This window comes from Vulpes lagopus, chromosome 5 (assembly GCF_018345385.1).
Source record: "Vulpes lagopus strain Blue_001 chromosome 5, ASM1834538v1, whole genome shotgun sequence".
NCBI lineage: Eukaryota > Metazoa > Chordata > Mammalia > Carnivora > Canidae > Vulpes > Vulpes lagopus.
In genome coordinates, this window is record NC_054828.1 from 129,151,351 (window position 1) to 129,169,103 (window position 17,753).

The 17,753-nt window shown below is 58.2% G+C and overlaps 1 protein-coding gene across 6 annotated transcripts in view; it reads right to left on the reverse strand.

The window, feature by feature from the left end:
• RNF144A (ring finger protein 144A) overlaps nt 1-17,753 on the reverse strand; it is a 118,656-nt gene that overhangs the window by 6,466 nt on the left and 94,437 nt on the right. For all 6 annotated transcript variants that reach the window (XM_041755241.1, XM_041755240.1, XM_041755242.1 and 3 more), the window contains 2 exons: nt 14,657-14,804; nt 8,992-9,081 (listed from right to left, as the gene is read on the reverse strand). In XM_041755241.1, coding sequence (XP_041611175.1) covers nt 8,992-9,081; nt 14,657-14,804 — 238 coding nt within the window. The remainder of the gene's footprint in view (nt 1-8,991; nt 9,082-14,656; nt 14,805-17,753) is intronic.

Here is a 17,753-nt window from a genome sequence, read left to right on the forward strand (position 1 = left end):
GGTTCTACACACCGTACTCCAGGGCTGGGGGACAACAAGCCAAAATCAAAGACACAGCAGGGTGAATGCATGACACTGGCACTTGGCATTTGCACATGGCCTCGAGGCCTGCGGGGCACACACGAGATACAGCAGAGGCCGGACAGGGACAGGTGAGGGACCGAGGGCTGTGTCATTTGCAAGTCTTGTTCCAATGCCTCCTTCGGTGACATCCCACTGGCAGCTTAAAATAGCCCCAAGGGGGTGTTTACACCCCAGGAAGCAGCTGACACAGCAACACGGGAGACTGGGCCGCCGCCTGCCCGGGAGCCAGCTGTGAAATACCGGCTACCACACTGCTGGAGGCCAGAGGTTCCAGGAGGCAGGAGCGCCAGCAGCGAGTGGAGTCTACACCGACGTCCACCAGGTGACAGCTCCCGCCTCTCTCCTGCCCACCTTTGGTAACAGCCCCTCTTTTCTCTGCTTAATTTGCTGTTCTGAACTCATGAAAGAACGGGTCCCGGTGGGAGGGCAGGCAGATGCCAGAAACAACAAAAGGGACGAAAACTGCACAGATACGGATGGGAGATGCAGAAAACTGGTGCCAGGGAGCTCAAGGCGGCTTCCCTGGGGAGGCAGCAGGTCCTGCAGGTGTGAGCCCGCTGCAGATGGGCTGAGGCGTCCGGGAGAGAGAATTGCAGCCACTCAAGGGCTCACAGCTGACCAGGCAGGTGGGCGGGAGGAGGTCGATGTGCAGAAGAGGCACAGGTCAGGAGGAGGTTCTGGGAGCAAATCAGTAAGACTTGCAGGGACCCAGGAGCCCTGCCCTCGGGTTTGGCTTGAGGGGGTGGACGTGCCACCTTGGTAATGAGGCAAGAACGATGACTTCCATTTGGACATTCGGAGCTTGAGAGACCCGCGGGTGCCCGCGTGAAGGTATCCATGAGGCAGCGGGTACGTGAATCTCGAGCTCCGGGGAGAAGCCAGCAGGTTCCAGGGCCATCAGCACACAGATGTTCAAACGAGTGCGTGCGTCCCAGGGAGGAAGCACAGGCTGGGGAAGCAACGGAATTAAGCCGTCCCGCCAGGTGCGTGCAGGAGACAAGGCCATCTCGGGGGCCCCGGCGGCTCAGGCTGCATAACCAGGCACCGCAGACGGGGCCCAAACACCGGACAGCTGTCTCTCCCAGTCCTCGGGGGTGACAGGTCTGAGACCAAGGCGCGGGCAGGGCCGGTCTTCAGCTTGCAGAGACGCCGTCTCCTGCAGCCTCGCAAGGCTGTCCCTCTGGGCTTGCCTCTGTCCTAATCTCTTCCTATAAGGACACAGTCACCCAGCAGCCTCACTGCCCTGGACTCGGATCCCCTGGTGCTGGTTCTGGGTGGCCCCTGACCGGCTGCCCACGTTGTCTACACGGGCCTCCTCTCAATTCCCTCTATTCCTCTCCTGGCCCCAGAGGGCTCCGGGGCACCCACATTCTGCCTCCACACCCCGAGGGCTCTGGGGACCCAGATTGCAAGGTGTCTGCAGGATGGGCAGCGAGTGCCATGGGGAGGGGGCCCAGCCTGGCCAGGCAAACCGAGGCATCTGCAGGAGCTGCAGGAGCACTGGCTGGGGTGCTGCCTGAGGGGAGGCAGGAAGGAGAGCGAGCCGGGGAGTGGGGTTCAGGGCACAGAAAGGAGAGTAAGCCAGGCCTTTTGTCTGAGCCACAGGGAGGATGGAGAGGCACTTCCCGAAATGAGGGGGACGTGGAGGAGGACAGGATCTCAAGGGAAAGTCTAAGGTCTGCTCATAAGTCCACGGGACACGCACACGGGGGCGGCTGGGAGCCAAGGGGGCCGCATGGGCTGGGGAGGGACCACACAGTACAGAAGGGACGGGGGCGCCTAAGGAGGCCCCTCTATCGCCGGGTCACAATCCCTATCAACACATTAATGAGTCGTTTTGATCCCTAGATTATAGTCCACACCAGTGTTATTTCACCAGTGCAAAATCTGGGGCCAAAAACCCATCTCGGAATCTATTTAAGGCAGTGGAGTGGGACTGGGTGTGCTGATTATGCACAAGCGACACCTCGTGCCTATTTCACTGAGCCCTGTGCAAACGAGCCTCAGGACAGCTCCGTGCACGAGGCCTCCAGGACATGAGTGTCTGTGCAACGGACTCCCGCCCTCAGCCCGGGCCCGGCAGGTGTCACCCGTGCGTGACATGGACGGTGCAGGCGGCTACCCTCAGTGCCGTCCCCTGGCTACACGTGGGTTCCCCCTTCACCCTGAGGTGGGCCTGAGGATTCCCTGCTTGGAAGACAAGGGGGAGCCGGTGCAGAGAAGCCAGTCTCCTGTCGGGCGCTGGAGTCCTAAGGAAAGAGATCCATCTAGAGGAGAGGAAAGGCGCCGTCGTCCGCCTCTGACATCCGATGGCCCACCTGTGGGCCGGCTCTGGAAACGGGGCAAAGGGTTCGCAGCCACCGTGTGCAAAGGGACGAGCGGGGTGCAGATGGAAGGGCACGGCTGTGAGCATCCAGGACTCTGCAGCTCACCGCGATGGGATGTCGGACGCCTCTCCTTCCCAGCCACTTGCTACCGCCCCGTCCTGGTTTGCAAAAGCACCAGGACTTTTGCTGCAAAAGTTCCAGCAGAAGACTTGTGCAGAATCAAAGAATGAATGAATGAACGAATGAATGAATGAATAAATAACATCTCTTGGGGCAAAATGGAATCGTATAGGACCTTTACGTGGCAGAGATTCATCTTTTCTGTCCACGGCCCCTCGTCCCAACGCTCCACCGGGCAGGGCTCGGGTAAACTGTATTTGGCATATGATAGCTTTCCTCCCGTAAAGATACTGGGGGCAGCTGCGACAACCCCGAGGCAGCCCACGGACACGCTCAGAAAGGTGTCTGGAAACAGTCTCACGGACTCCGTACCTAACGGCGGGAGAGCTAAGAAGCGGGAGCTTTGTCAAGCCCATAGTTACACCAGGCGATCGATGGCAACCCCTAAAAACGGGGACCTATGGGGACACTGAGTTTGGGGACGCGTCCTGAGTGCCACTGAGGCCTGCGGTGGGCGAGGCCCCGAGGGGCAGACGCAGCAGCATCTCCCCAAGGAGCTGACGAAGCCGACACTGGCCAGAAGCTCCAAGCAAGGCCGCCACAGGGTGTCCGGCCCGTCTGTGGGACAGGGGAGCCATATGGGGGGCAACACCTGAACGTGACGGACACCTGCAGGGCTCAGGGGCTGAGTGTCTGCCTCCGGCCCAGGGCACGATCCTGGAGCCTCGGGATCGAGTCCCGCATCGGGCTCCCTGCGGGGAGCCTGCTTCTCCCTCTGTCTGTGTCTCTGCCTCTCTGTGTCTCTCGTGAATAAATAAATTAAAAGAGGCTAGAACTTGAGTAAATAGGACCGAACACATCAAGCAGGGAAGACACATGTGGGTGCACGTGGGTATTTTACAGGTGAGAGGGCACCACGTGTTCCTACCATGGGTTTCCATCAAGCAGGATTCCACAGCCACTGCTGAGAAGTGCTGTGGCCTCAGCAGGTGATGGGGGACGGGGGGAGGGGCTGGGGTGGGACCCTGGGGGGGATGAGGGACGTCAGCACGAGTCCCGTCTGTGCTTTCTGCTCGGCTGCTCTGACACCTGCTGTGGCTCCCTAGCGCCGCAGGTTTAAGTCAAAGCACGACATCGGGGTCTTCTCCGGGCCTGACCGCCACCCCACTCCAGCTCCCTATCATGCAGACACCCCCGTCCTGTCCCCCCCGGGGTCACATCCTGGGCCTCTGGCCCCTACTCCATGAAAGCCTCCCTGCAGGCTCCGTTTCAGACTTAGTCATATTTAGTTCTCCTCTTTCTGCAGTTCTCAAATCTCCCGGCCTGAACAGTCAACAGGAAATACTCCTGGGCTGCCAACACCTCACGCTGCCCTGCAATCCTAGGAGCTCCCGAAACGTGCTTGATCGCTGGTCCCGGGGCTTCCCTCCTGGGGCTGCAGGGGGTGAGGGTGGGGGGTGGCTGGTCAGGCGGGCCGCGGCGCGGAGCAGGGACGGGGTGGGGGGCGGTGAGGGGCCGCAGAGCAGGGAGGCCCCCGGAGGGCCCCACTTCTGACGGGCAGATACGAGCCCGCGTGACGCCAGAGGGCCCTGGGCAGGGTCGGCGGCACTCGAAGCCCCGCATGTTGTCGCCGGTCACTCTCGGTCACACCGACACTGCCCCCGGCTTCCTCCAACACCACCGCTGCAGGTCGGGGCGCACTCCTCTCATCAGGAGCCTTTCTGTGTCCCCTGGAGAGGGGACGCCAACATCGCTCCCCACTACACCAACCAAAACAGCTCCCTGTCCCCCCCGCCGGCTCCCCCTGGGGGCACCTCCCCCGGACGCAAGTGGCTCCCACGGGATTCCCGGCCAGACAGGCCCTTTCCTTCCTGAAGCCCCCGAAGGAGACAGTAGCTGCAGGAGCAAGGACACAGGGGACACAGGTCCGTGCAGACCGCCGGCCTTGCGGGGGGACGGGGGCTGTGACCCGGTCACATGGCAGCCAAGGCCATTGCTCCTGTTTTCCTCCACAGTTTCTGGCTCAGGAAGCGGACCAGGGCCGTCGGGGTCACGGCGACGAGCAGGCCCTGGTACCGAGGACAGTCTGTCTCCAGATAAGACACGGGTTCAGAGGGGAGAATGGGAGGCAGCAAGGCATCGGAGCTGCAAGAAGACCGCAGAGCCCGGGGTGCAGGACGGGGGCTCTGGGGACAGGCGGGAGCAGGAGGGTTCACAGAGGACATGGCCCTGAACCCGGCTGTGGACAACGGGGCCGCGAGCAGCGAGCTAGGACACAGAGACCGGGAGGACGCAGGGGCCTGCGGAGGCGGGAATAGCCCAGCCGGATGGCGGGCCCAGGGCCAGTGCTGGGCAGTCGGGGCATCTATCCGCCCCCACCCCGGGTGCTTCCCATGCACTCGCCAGACACTTGAGGCAGGAACTGATGGGGGACAGTAAAACCCGCATTTCTGCATCCGAGGCTTTGCCCTAAACACAAAGTGCGACTCCTGTCCCAGGATCAGCAACAAGCCAGCGGAGAAGCCAACGTCCAAGCAGGAGCCCGTCCAAAGGAGATGGGGACGGGGATGGGGACGGGGACGGGGACGGGGACGCCCCCTCTGATCCAAAGGCAGCAGATGCATACGGGAAGTGAGGCCAGTCTCAGGGTCCTGTCCGGCGAGGCTCGTGCTGAGGACGAGCCCCTAGGGCAGGAGCGCCTTCCAGCAGGGGACCGTACAGCCTGCGGGGGGCGGGGGGTCCCCACTGTCAACGCTGAAGGCTTAGCACAGCCGCCCACGGGGTCTCTACATGAGCGTCTGCTCCCGTCTGGCTCCGCAGGGCACACGGGGTCCCTCGGCGAGTCCCGGGCCACAGGCCTCGGCTCCCACCGTGTCACACTCTGCACTCGGCTGGTTTCCTCACTATCCTCACTGTCCTTTTGATGCTGGTCCGCTCCTATTTTACCATTTTGCCCAAATCTAACTAACACTAATGCGTGGGCAGACTCCGCTGCTCTAACCTCTGACCCTGCACGTCCGGGGAGCGGCTCGCCCCACAGACAAGCAGGTGCCTGGGTGAGCGCGCCGCCCTGCGTGCCCGTCCCCTCCTCTTGCTGGGCCCTGCCATCGGGGCCTTGGGGGGCTCGGGGCGCTCAGAAGCTAAAGGAGCGGGCGGGAAGCTGTGCCAGGCTCCTCCCTGAGCAAGGACCCTCGGGTCCTGGTTTCTGCATTTCTCAAGGGACTTTCTCGATTCTGTTGATGCCTATTACCAGGAACTCAGGGCCGCCCTGGATGGCCCAGGGACACGCGACTTCTCGCCTGAATCAGGCACAGGGCCAGGGGGTGAGTGCCAGGCTGGGGGGTACGGGGCTGGTCTCCACCTGGCCCTGGCGCTCCCCCAGGGAGCTCACACTTGCCACCAGCGGCGCCGTGGTTGGGAAGCTCAGGCCGCGTGCAGAGACACGGGAAGGAGCTCCAGCAGGGGCACCGGCCCGCAGCGCGTCCACCTCCCCACGACACCCAGGGCACCTCCGCCCCAGCTCAGGCCGCGTGGGGCCTTGTTCACGCACAGGCTCGTGAACAACGTTAACACGAGGACGTGAGGCTGATGCATTTGGGGAGGTTGGATACGCAGCTGGGGTACCCCCCTGGGCAAAGCTGCCTTCCCTTGGCTGCTACCCATTCCCTGCACGGAAAAGGCCAGCGTGGAACAACGGGATCCCAGAGTCCTCGCCGGCTCTGGTCCAACAGCCCCGCACAGGCGCCCACGACAGCTTCCACCGCGCAGATCCATGCCCGGCCATCCCCGAAGACGCGGGGGGGAAAGGGGCACAGGAGGACGGCGGCCTCGCTCCAGGCCCCTCTACTGCACGGGGTGAGGGTGTGGGTATCGCCAGGGGTAGAACCACGACCCCCCGACGAGCTACCTGTGGAGTCCTGGCCCCAGGACTGCAGGATGGGACCTTGCTTAGAGATAGGCTCTTTGCAGAGGTCACCGTGTTCAAGTGAGGTCATCAGGGTGGGCCCTCGTCCTACACAACGGGCGTCCTTATCGAAAGGGAAATTTGGCCACAGTGACAGCTGCGCAGAGGACAGGTGGCCTCGCCCAGGGAAGCACCTGCGAGCCAAGAGACACCATGGATGGTCGGCCCGCACCTGAAGCCAGGAGGGCCACGGACCGAGTCCTCTGCAGGCTTCAGAGGCAGACCAGCCTCTGGGGGTGCTCCCCAGGAGGAGGAGGGGGGAGGAGGGGGGAGGGAGGAAGAAGGGGAAAGAGGAGGAGGGGGAGGAGGAGGAGGGGGAGAAGGAGGGAGGACCAGAGGGAGGCGGAAGAGGGGGGGAGGGGGGGAGAGAGGAAAAGGAGGAGGAGAGGGAGGGAGGGGGAACATGAGGAGGGGAGGAGGAGTGGGAGAAGGGGGAAAGAGAGGAGGAAGGGGAGGGGGAGGAGGGAGAGAGGGAGGAGGAAGAGGGGGAGGGGATGCATCTGCAGCTCTCTAGACCTGGTGAGCTCCATGGCCTGCACCAGGTCCACAACAGCCTTTGGGGCCAGGCATCCACACCCCTTCCCACCCAGGCACCCCGTAAGCTGCAGGATTCACTGCTGTTTGGGGTTGAGGGCCGGGCAGCCAGCGCCTCGGTCCAGTCCAGCTCGGCTCCCCTAGACCGCTGTCCTGGAAGGCACCCGGGGCTCCGTGCTGACGCACCGTCCACTGCTCCCCCCACCTCCCCCCGCCCCCGACGGAGGGTCACTCCCGGGACGCACAGCCCCCACCCCAAGGCCGTCCACCGCGGGCCCCTGCAGGAAGGCCTCCTCAGCCCCACTCTGCGCCTCGTCAGCTCCACTTGGGCGCCCGTGGGGGAGTCAGCGCTCACAGGGGGAGTGGTTGGCCCTGGGTGCTCCTCGTCCCCAGCTGGGCTGCACACCTGCCTCGGCGGGAGGCACAGGTGCTGTGACCCTGACAGTGGGCGGGGGCCGTCAAGGCTCTGGGGACTCTCCTCTGACACTATCTGTGACCACTGGGCCTCCCCCTGCTGCGGGCCCTCGGGCCTTCACACCAGGGCTCTACCCATCAACCCTTGCCATTCCCGCAGCCTGAACTCTTCTCTCTACCTGGACCGTCCCTCTCCTACCTGGACTGTCCCCCCTCTACCTGGACCATCCCTCTTCTACCTGGACCATTCCCCCTCCACCTGGCCCATCCTCCCTCTGCCTGGATCATCCCCCCTCTGCCTGGACCTGGACCGTCCCCCCTCCTCCTAGACCATCCTCCCTCTGCCTGGACCATCCCCCCTCTGCCTGGACCATTCCCCATCCTCCTGGACTGTCCCCCGCTACCTTGACCGTTCCCCTTCCACCTGGACTATCCTCCCTCTACCTGGACCGTCCCCCCTCCTCCTGGACCATCCCCTCCTACCTGGACCGTCTCCTCCTACCTGGACCGTCCCCCCTCCACCTGGACTGTCCCTCACCCCTGGACTGCCCCCCCCTGGACCGTCCCCTCTGCTCTGTCCCCCGTTCCCGCAGCCGGCTCCTCCCCATCACTGTGAAGATCACTCAGAGGAAGCCTCATTACGATGGCATCAGGGGCTGCAGGCTGAGCTCCCGTGTCCTCAGGGCAGGTAGGGACGGGCGCTGGCTCGTGGGAGCTGCCTCGGGGCCTCCCCAGTCGGGGGAAGGGCAGCTTCCTCCTCCCCACTCCCCGGAGCAGCCCAGCCCTGAGGAGCATTCGCTCAGGACCCCGCAGCTCCCCGGTCCTCCCAGGGGCTCTGATGTCTCCACGGCCTCCCCAAGGCCCCTCTTCTCCTATGAAAGAGCGTCCTGCCTGGGGCTGGCCAGGCCTGGCTGCTCCCGCGGCGCACCCCTAAGCTGCTCCCAACGAAACCCATTTTTGCTGGTCAAATAGCCGGAAGCCTCATTTCCAGGGCGAGCGTCCCTCAGCACAGAGCCAAGGGTACCCCGCAGCGGCCCTCCCGGCCGCGCCCTCCATCACCTGCACCCCTGAAGCCCTAGCATGCGTCACGCTGTCCCCGCAGGACAGGGACACACCTGTCCTATTCCCTGAGGACCTCCAGCCCCCGCTCCAGGGCCCCAGCTGTACCGCACGCAGCCCCAAATCACTGCGCGTCGGGAAGCCCCAGGGGCTGCGCAGACGCCGCCAGGCAGGGACTCCCCCTTCCCTGGGACTAGCTGGCGCACCTCAAGGCTCCACCAGCAGCTCTTCACTGAGGGCCACGCAGGGATCCCCCCACCCCCCGAGGGATCATCACCAACGCTGGGAGTCCGGGGGGCCGTCCAGCCCGAGGGTAAGGAGCTGCACGTCCAACACGAGGCACACACACCAGGACGCGGGGTCGGGGCCACCACCAGCTTAATCTGAGAGCGAGAGGGTCCCGGACGACCCACGCTGCCCAGCTCCGCCTTTCCACAGGGCGCAGCTCTCCCGCCCCAAGACCCCGGGTCCGGGCGAGCCACCTCCTACCTGTGTCCGATGCCAGATGACAGACGCCCTGGAATGGCCCAGCTTATTCCGGCAGGGTCCTTTATCGTAATGGATTAGGAGGAAATCATCCTGGAAGGAGAGATAGAGAGAGCGGGGTCGATGGCAGGTGCCTCCTGAGTTTCCTCAGGCCCCAGACAGGCGGGGACACGAGAGGGCGCAGGTGGCCCAGAGGAAGGGCACGGGCCAGGGGCACTGGGCGGCCTGGCGGGCCCTCAGCCTCCACCCTCCCTGGAGCACCCTCAGGGGCCGCGGCCGGGGGCGCCCTGCTCCAGATTCCAGGGTCCCGCCCTTGCAGGAAGAGCCTCTGCGATGCAGGACTCGTGAACAGGTGGGTCGGGGGCTCCTGGTCCCCCGCAAGCCGCTCCCGGCTCTGGCTGTGTTGAGGCCACGGGCGCGCTTCTGTCTTCACATCGTGTTGTTACCCGCCCGGCCGGCAGGCTCACCCCCGCACCCGGTGATCCCTTCATCTCTGGTTCATCCTCCTCCACTGGTGCCAGGCTTCTCACCTGGGAAGTGCTTCTTCCCCTCAGCTCGGGCCTCTAAAGGGCCTCATCACTCAGCGACCACGAGCCACCTACAGCTCCTCCGGCCGACCGGACCGCCCGAAGCGAGCTGGGCCTCCCGGACGCGGCCTGTTCCTGCCCGAGCCTCGCCCCCAGCCCTCTCGGCTCCCGTGCCGGCCCCCAAGCCGTCCCTCCGTTCCTGGCGCTGGACCCTCAGCCGAGGACAGTCGCTAACTACGTCCCGGCTCAGCACGTGGCCCCCACACCCAAACCCCTCGCTGTCCCCACCGACCCTGTGGAACAAAGAAACAGCTCGAGACCCAGTACAAAGGAGGGGCCAGTGGCTGTTTACTCATTTAACTGATGGCCTAAACCGCCTCCTCCTGAGAAAGGAATAAATAAATAAGCAGAGGCCCCAATGTCCCGAGAGGACGGGAAGTCACTGTTCCCGGAGGCCTGGAAGGCCGCACATACAGCCTGGCGTCCGGCCCTTCCAATCAGCTCTGCTGGACCAGCCTGGGGGGTCACGGAGCGAGGCCTGCTCTCCGAGACGGGAGCCCGCCTGGAGTCTGCTGGTGCCACGGGCCTTCCCGCCGGGGCCAGGGCGCACAGTGCGTGTCCTAAAACCCCGGCTTCTCCGGGGCAGCAGCAAGAAGGAAGCCTTTGTGGAGGCTTGGAAGTCCCGGCCTGCCACGGCCTGCCTCTCCCCTGTGCCCGGGCCCTCGACTGCGGAAGGAAGCCCAGGTGCAAACGACCAGAAAGCCTCCTCTAGCCGGAGCCGCGTCTCCTACGAAGCGATTTCTGACATCTGTCCACTGTGAGCCCCTGCTTCCTTCAACTTTTTTTTTTTTTAAGGTTTTATTTATTTAGAAAGAGAATGAGAGAGAGAGAGAGAGAGAGAGAGAGCAAGCAAGAGCAGGGAAGGGGCAGAGAGAGAGGGAGAGGGAATCTCCAGCAGACGCCCACACGGGGCTCGATCCCACAACCCGGAGATCATGACCTGAGCTGAAATGCAGAGTCAGTCGTTTAATCGACTGAGCCCCCCAGTCACCCCCCCGCCTTGAACTCTTAGTTGTACTTTCCTTTATGCTGACATTTACCCAGACACGGAGATATTAGCTAATTCCTGGCTACGTCTGGTCTTCCCCGACTGCCTGTCACAAAGCCTTGCACCGTAGGCTGCTGCTGCAGAGCTTGTTTTCTGAAACACAAACCGAAGAAACGGGCAGGGCGATCCCCAGCATCCCCGCCAGGGCTCCGCCACCCCGGGGAGTCCAGGGGCGCCGAGACGCTCAGGGCGCGCCTCCTGTACTGAACGGGAGCTCCTTCAAATAGTGCCTTCCTCTACCCGGCCAAAGCCCTCTGCGACGCTTTTACAAAATACAGATGATTTCACTGTGACGTTTAGTGGTCGGAGGCTTTGGGCAGAAGGACCCCCAGGACCTGCCTGGAATCTAGGTGTACCTCTGTGACCCGGAACGCTTGCCTAACAATGTGCAGGGCAGTCTCGTTAAGCCCCCAGCTGGACACAGAAACGATGGAGCGATCCGAATCTATTGTCTTTTTAGAGACTGAAAGATCAAAGAGTGGACGCTGGTTCGTTCCTCCTGCGGTGCTTTTGGGAAAAGCTGTTAAATCTTCCTGGATTCCCCTTGAGAAAGGAAGTCGTTCTGACTCGCACAGGAAGAACGCACGCATTAAATTAAACGGGTGTGGACGACCAGTTGCACAGTGTGGGCACTGAACAGATTAACTTAATAGATATGAACTACTATCTACTGCCCCAGAAAAATAAAAGGAAGAAAGCGCAAGTGTCCCTATCGACCGTGTGGCAGCGGCCAGGAGGCATCGGAGTGGGAAAGCCGGGGAGCGCGACGGGCGCCCCAAGTGAGGGTCCGGGCCAGGTGCAGACAGGGGGAGAGGGCGTCGGATGGAAGGAAGCCGCCTCGCGGGATCTCTAACTCCCTGACTGTAAGTGGGCGAGAGAGGCAAGTGCAGCGCTCTCCTCTCGTCCTAGAAGCACTGCTGGCTCCCAGCCACGCGTCCCCGCACTTGTCTCACGGTGTCTCACGGTGATTGTCCTCGAGAAGTTACCCGCGAGCAGACTCCCTTTCCTTGAGAATCTGCTTTCTCCGGCCGCAGGGCCATTTCTCAGCAGCTCTTCGTTTACAAAGACAGACAGGAAACGCTTGGCCAGAGGGGGCGAGAGCTTTCAGGAAAAGAGCAGGGTGGCGCCACGCGTCCTTAGTTTGGGCAGAGCCAGGGTGGCCCGGGCCTCAGACCTCAGACACGTGGGGCGTTCCTCCGGGGACCAGGGCAGAGTCGACGACCGCACCCTTTCCTGTAGCTTCATCAGAGCAGCGTTGGGGGGGGGGTCACCCCAGAAACTACACCTCTGTCAGCCGGCTGCCAATACCTCCCCCCAAAACTCCTCAAGGAGACTGGCTAACAAGGAGTGAAACTCTCATCTCCCTTCCTTCCCTTCAGGAAAAGTTATAAGGACTGGCAAACTGCAGGCCAACACTAGATACATCCTAATTGATGTTTTGTTTTGTTTTTTTAAGATTTTATTTATTTGTTCATGAGAGACACACACGGAGAGGCAGAGACACAGGCACAGGGAGAAGCAGGCTCCATGCAGGGAGCCCGATGCAGGACTCGATCCCAGGACCCCGGGGTCACGCCCTGAGCCAAAGGCAGATGCTCAACCACTGAGCCACCGAGGTGTCCCTGGGTACATCCTATTTTAAAAATCAGTTTCCTCCCCACAACAGGAATATGTTAAAATACAAAATTATAACACATAAGAAAGAAAAACTTGGGATCCCTGGGTGGCTCAGCGGTTTGGGGCCTGCCTTTGGCCCAGGGCATGATCCTGGAGTCCTGGGATCAAGTCCCCCATCGGGCTCCCGGCATGGAGCCTGCTTTTCCCTCCTCCTGTGTCTCTGCCTCTCTCTCTCTATGTCTGTCATAAAATAAATAAATAAATAAATATTAAAAAAAAAAAGAAAAGAAAAACTTTATATATAAAATTCATATATATATGCTGTACACCCAAGTAGTATATGTATCTGAAAACTTCCAGGCCCTAACGACGTCGTAGTGCCTCAGAAGTCCTCTAAACCTCTCTTCTCAACACACAAGATCACAGAACATAGTTGTTTGGATCTAAGCTAAAGATTAATCTTGCCAAACTGACTTATTAAGCTTGCCTTGGGCACGCAAATGAAGCCTCCAGGACACCAAAAGGGTAATATCTTCCCAAGACACATGCAGCTACACGCATTCTACTGCACATCCAGTCCCTTAAGTTAATAAAGGAACAATAAACATCTCAGAAAAACAACCCAAAAGAAGCAATCTAATTTTTTTGAAGGCAGCCTTTAACTTACAGACCTGTTATCTTCTTTAAGATTCCACCTCAAACAGGCATTTTCTTTTTCGACAATCTGCAGACTTGTCCTGAGGACGACAGGCTGACTTCCAAAGTTACTCCACTAAGCCCACTGTCAGGGACCCTTTATCTCCTTCACCTTGGCAGCCCTGAGAAGCTGGTGGCCTTTCTGGGCCCTCGGGAGCTGAGCTGATTGCTCTGATGTGGCCCCAGGGAAGGACACTTACCCAGACTAGGGCTCTGAGGTCACAGAGTCAGGGAAGCAGGGGCGGGCTGTGGACAAGTGAGCTCCTCACAAGGTAAAGCAGGAACCTGTGGCAACCCTCCCTCCGTTTAGTTAGATCTTAATGGCTTAATACTATTTACTGAAGGAGCCAGACACAGTCAACCTTGCTCCACAAGACAGACAAATATAAATACATAGGACACATGCCTCGATTTGCTATGATAGTCACTAACCACAATGATTTTAACAGATGATTATCTCTCCTACTTAGTTTTAAAAACCTATGCACAGGGGCGCCTCAATGGCTCAGTCAGCTAAGCGTCCAACTCTTGGTTTTGGCTCAGGTCATGATCTCGGGGTCATGAGACGGAGCCCAGCGTTGGGCTCGGTGCTGGGTGTGAAGCCTGCTTGCGATTCTCTCCCTCCCTCTGCCCATCCCCATTGCACGTGTTCTCTCTTTCAAATAATAAAAAAAAAAACCCTATGTACAAATAAACTCTTCTAAAACTAAAGTCAGAATGTGTCATTTTGGCAAGATGCCCATTCTCCTAATACAGGTGAGGAAGGAGAATATGGACTGAAAAGAAACATCCTTCACATCTGACCTGGAAGCTCCAGAAAAAAAACAAAAAAACAAAAAAACAGGTGCTTCAGGACAGGAGGGCCGGGTGCTCCCAGTGGGAATGCAGCATGTGTAGAAACACTGGCATATAGAGTGTTTGGGAAACACTCGGCACAGGGCACGCTTGGGAGAAAGTGGCCCTATGAGGCTGGGAACTTCCACTCTGCAAGACGGCACAGAGTGTGTTTTTCTGCCCTGAAGGTAACAACGGGTCAGGGAAGTAACCGTGTGGTTACTTCCATATTTCCCAGTCCCTTACCTCTATTTATCCTTCTTATTCCACTAACAGTCCCTGCTGTGCACTACATGTTTGCGTCCCCCAAAATTCACATGTTGAACCCTGAATCCCCCATGGGATCCAAAGGCAGGGTCTTTGGGAGGTGATGAGGTTCAGATGAGGTCATGAGATGGGTGCAAGCCCTTATACAACGAAGAAACACTAGTTTCTCTCTCTGCCTCATGAGGATATAGCAAGAAAGCAGCCATGTGTAAGCCAAAAGAGGGTTCTCTTGCCTCTCTTGGCATTGGGGTCAAGGGCCAAGAACTGAATCTGCCGGCACCTAATCTTGGGCAATAAGGCTCCAGAACTGGGAGGAATAAATGCCCGTTGTCTCTGGTGTTCTGTTACAGCTATCGAGCTAAGATCATCCCCATAGACAAAATCTAAGATCCTAAGACCCTGTCCCCCTGGGCTGAATCCCAAGCCTGAGCTGACCATTTGCTCCCCAGAACTTCTGATACCACTGCACTCGATGAATTAGTATTTTCATAAGCACAGAAAAACACCTGATAATGTTGTTTCTGTTTCCTAGGCACGTTCTCTAAGCTCTTTAGGAAATGGCTGGTGTGTTTCCCACTCCAAGTCTGAACCCCCAAGCCAAGCTCAAGGCTGTACTCACGTCCAGAGACTCGAGGCAGTACCAGCAGAAGGCGTGTTTGCAGTTCTTACACATCATCTGGGCACAGCCTTCGTCCCGCTCGATATAGACCTTGCACTTGGGGCAGCGCTTGATGGGTGCGTCGTCCTCCTCCAGTTTGAAAGCAGAGCTGCGGGAGAGATTCCATCAGCGCCAGGCTCAGCGTGGCCCAGGGGAGAGCTGTCGGCACCAGCTAGGCTGCAGGCGTCAGCGCGACTAGAGGGGCTGAGGCCGCTGGTTATTAAGTGTCATAAACTGAAACCGATGAAACAGACTCCAAAAAACAATCACCAATAAAACCAAAAAAACCCACAAAAAACAGAAAACAAAAACCTGTGGGTCAGCCAGCTGGATTTAAGGGAAAAGAAGCAATTATCAGTATATATTAAAGTTCAGGTATGTGTAGACAAAAAACATTACATACAGCAAAGGTTTATAATGAAGGTGTCTGCATAATGGGATTATATTCATATTTTATGTCCATCTTCATATGAAGGACATATACTTTCCAAAGGATCAATGATAACTTTTATGCACTTCACTATTTTCAGAAAAAAAAAAGTTACAAATACGTGCTCATTGATTAGTTAGATCTACTGGGCTTGTCCTTACAGATTCGCTTTCCTGAGAAGTCTGGTTAGGCTCGCGGTGGTTAGTGTGATGGGGTGTAAGCCCGGGGTCCCGAGCCGGCCCTATGCAGACGGCTGTGCAGCAGCCACGCTGGGCCTCAGCCCTCCGGGTGTGAGCACGCTCGAAGACGAGGCGTGACGAGAGTACAGGGCAGCCTCGGGCATGGGGGAAGCGGGCCGATAAAGGACAGCAATAATTTTATGCTGCCAATGAAGAGATGACATAGACATTTTGGTGGGATTCCGGAAGAATGTTCATCCCATGCTGTTAAATATCAAAAGAAAGCTCAGAAAATACATGCCTGGGATCGTTGGGAGGAATAAATGGTAAACTGCTATAAGAAGTTCTCACTGGCTATGGGAACGCATTTGCTGTATTACCTGAACTCATTACATCAGGCCAACGTCTCCAGGAGAAGAGTGATCTCCCGCCGGAGTGAGCAGCCCCTCCAGAACCTAAAGCACGGATGGGCACACGTCCATGGCAAGTGAGCAACTTCCGGCATTTGGAGTGCATTCTGGCGGAAGGATCTTCCACAAGCATCATATATCACGATTAAATATAATAATTAAAAAGTGTTTTGAGGGACGCCCGGGTGACTCAGCAGTTGAGCATCTGCCTTCGGCCCAGAGCATGATCCCGGAGTTCCGGGATCGAGTCCCACATTGGGCTCCCTTCATGAAGCCTGCTTCTCTCTCTGCCTGTGTCTCTGCCTCTCTCTCTCTCTCTCTTTCTGTCTCTCATGAATAAATAAATAAAATCTTAAAAATAAATAAATAAATAATAAATAAAAATGAAAATGAAAAGTGTTTTGACTCTCGGATGAGCCAACTGATAACCAGGAGAGGCTCCTCCTCGGTGAGGCACGAGCTCCAGCAGAATGTGGTTCTGTTCTGTTCAGGAGGTGACCGGTGAGGACATGCTAGAAGGAGGAGGGATGTCCTTGCAGGGAGGAGCACGGGGTCTAGAGACAAGTCCCAGCCATGCCACTCGGGCATCAGCAGAATTGGGGTCCCGACCCACTGCTAGAAGTGAGGCTGGCGGCATCCAACTCAGGGTGTGGTGAGGCCTGCAAGGGTTTCCCTGCACGCAGAACACACACCTACAGACCCTGGCCCTACAGACCCACGTGAGGGGCACGTGTGAGTATACGCTCTCTGAAAAGGGAACACTGTCTCTAGCTCCAATTCTCCTCTGAAGTGGAGGCAAACCACACGGCAAGCTGCCTGCACAGCATGTGAGTCCGGATGAGCCAGGGCGGTCACAAGCAAGTGCCTCCAGGGGGGCCCAGGGAAACAGCTCAGCTCTGCGCAATCTCGAGCTGGGCCCTCCAGATGATTTCTGCCAAGAGCCAAAAAGTCACAAGGCACCAAATCCAGTGACTGACGTTGGCTATCGGGTTAGATAACATCATTTTGGCTTGAAAGCTAGTTGTGACCTTCGAGTAATGAGACTAATTTTCTCATGTGACTCATAAGCTCATTTGAAGGAAATGCCATGAACGGGGCCAGCGTATCAGCGGAGAGCCAAGACCATCTCTCAGAGAGACTTAGTAAAGTGGAAAGAGTTAAGCTACGTAAGTTCTGGTGCGTTGTGGCATGCACGGGGATTTACATCGTACGGACAGTGGTTTCCAAACATTTCCTGGCATCTGAGTCACATGTCCGATTACTATTAATGACAGCTCTCACTAGGAACTCAAATGTATGAAGGTAGATGGGAGTCTCCGAGGGCTTCGTCACGATCTGCGTGGGGCAGACACGCGTCATCGTGATTGGAGCCGGTCAGGCGGTGGATGGGAACATGGCTTCAGGGAAGATGGAGCCGAAGAACCCTACTACTTGGGACCAGCGGAGCGCAGCCTGGGTTCCTAACGCCACCTGCCTCCAGCCTCAGGACCAAGAGGGCTACAGTACACTAAAAATAAGCACCAACCCCCTTCCCAAGAGCTGGCTGCTTCTCTGCTCCAGCGACCATCAGCAGGCGGGAATGGAGGCTGGCTCAGTGCAGCTGGAGAAGCCAGAGATTTCTATAGGAGATCTTTAGGTTTTTAGGTTTCCCCAAAATAAGACTGGTGAATTTCGATTTAATTTTCCCTGTGTTGCTTTTTTTTTTATTTTTTTAGTTTGCACAAGTGATGTTTTTCATTTTTGTGTGTTTCTGCTCTTTGCAGGGCATACAATGTGATGATTTAACAGACACGTAGACTGTGCAATGCTTGCCGCCCTCTGCAATGACCTAAATGAGACCAGAACATCTCAGGAGGAGAAATACTAAGTCATCAGGCCCCCAACGCTCACCAGCCTCCGCTTTAGGCTTAAGACGTATCATGGCTGGGGCCCACCTCTACCCCACCCAGGATGGGACCCTGGCTCTCTCTCACTGCTCATCTTCTCCGTAGGAACCCACTTACTCACTCCCAGGGAGCTTCTCTTTCAAACAGGTAACT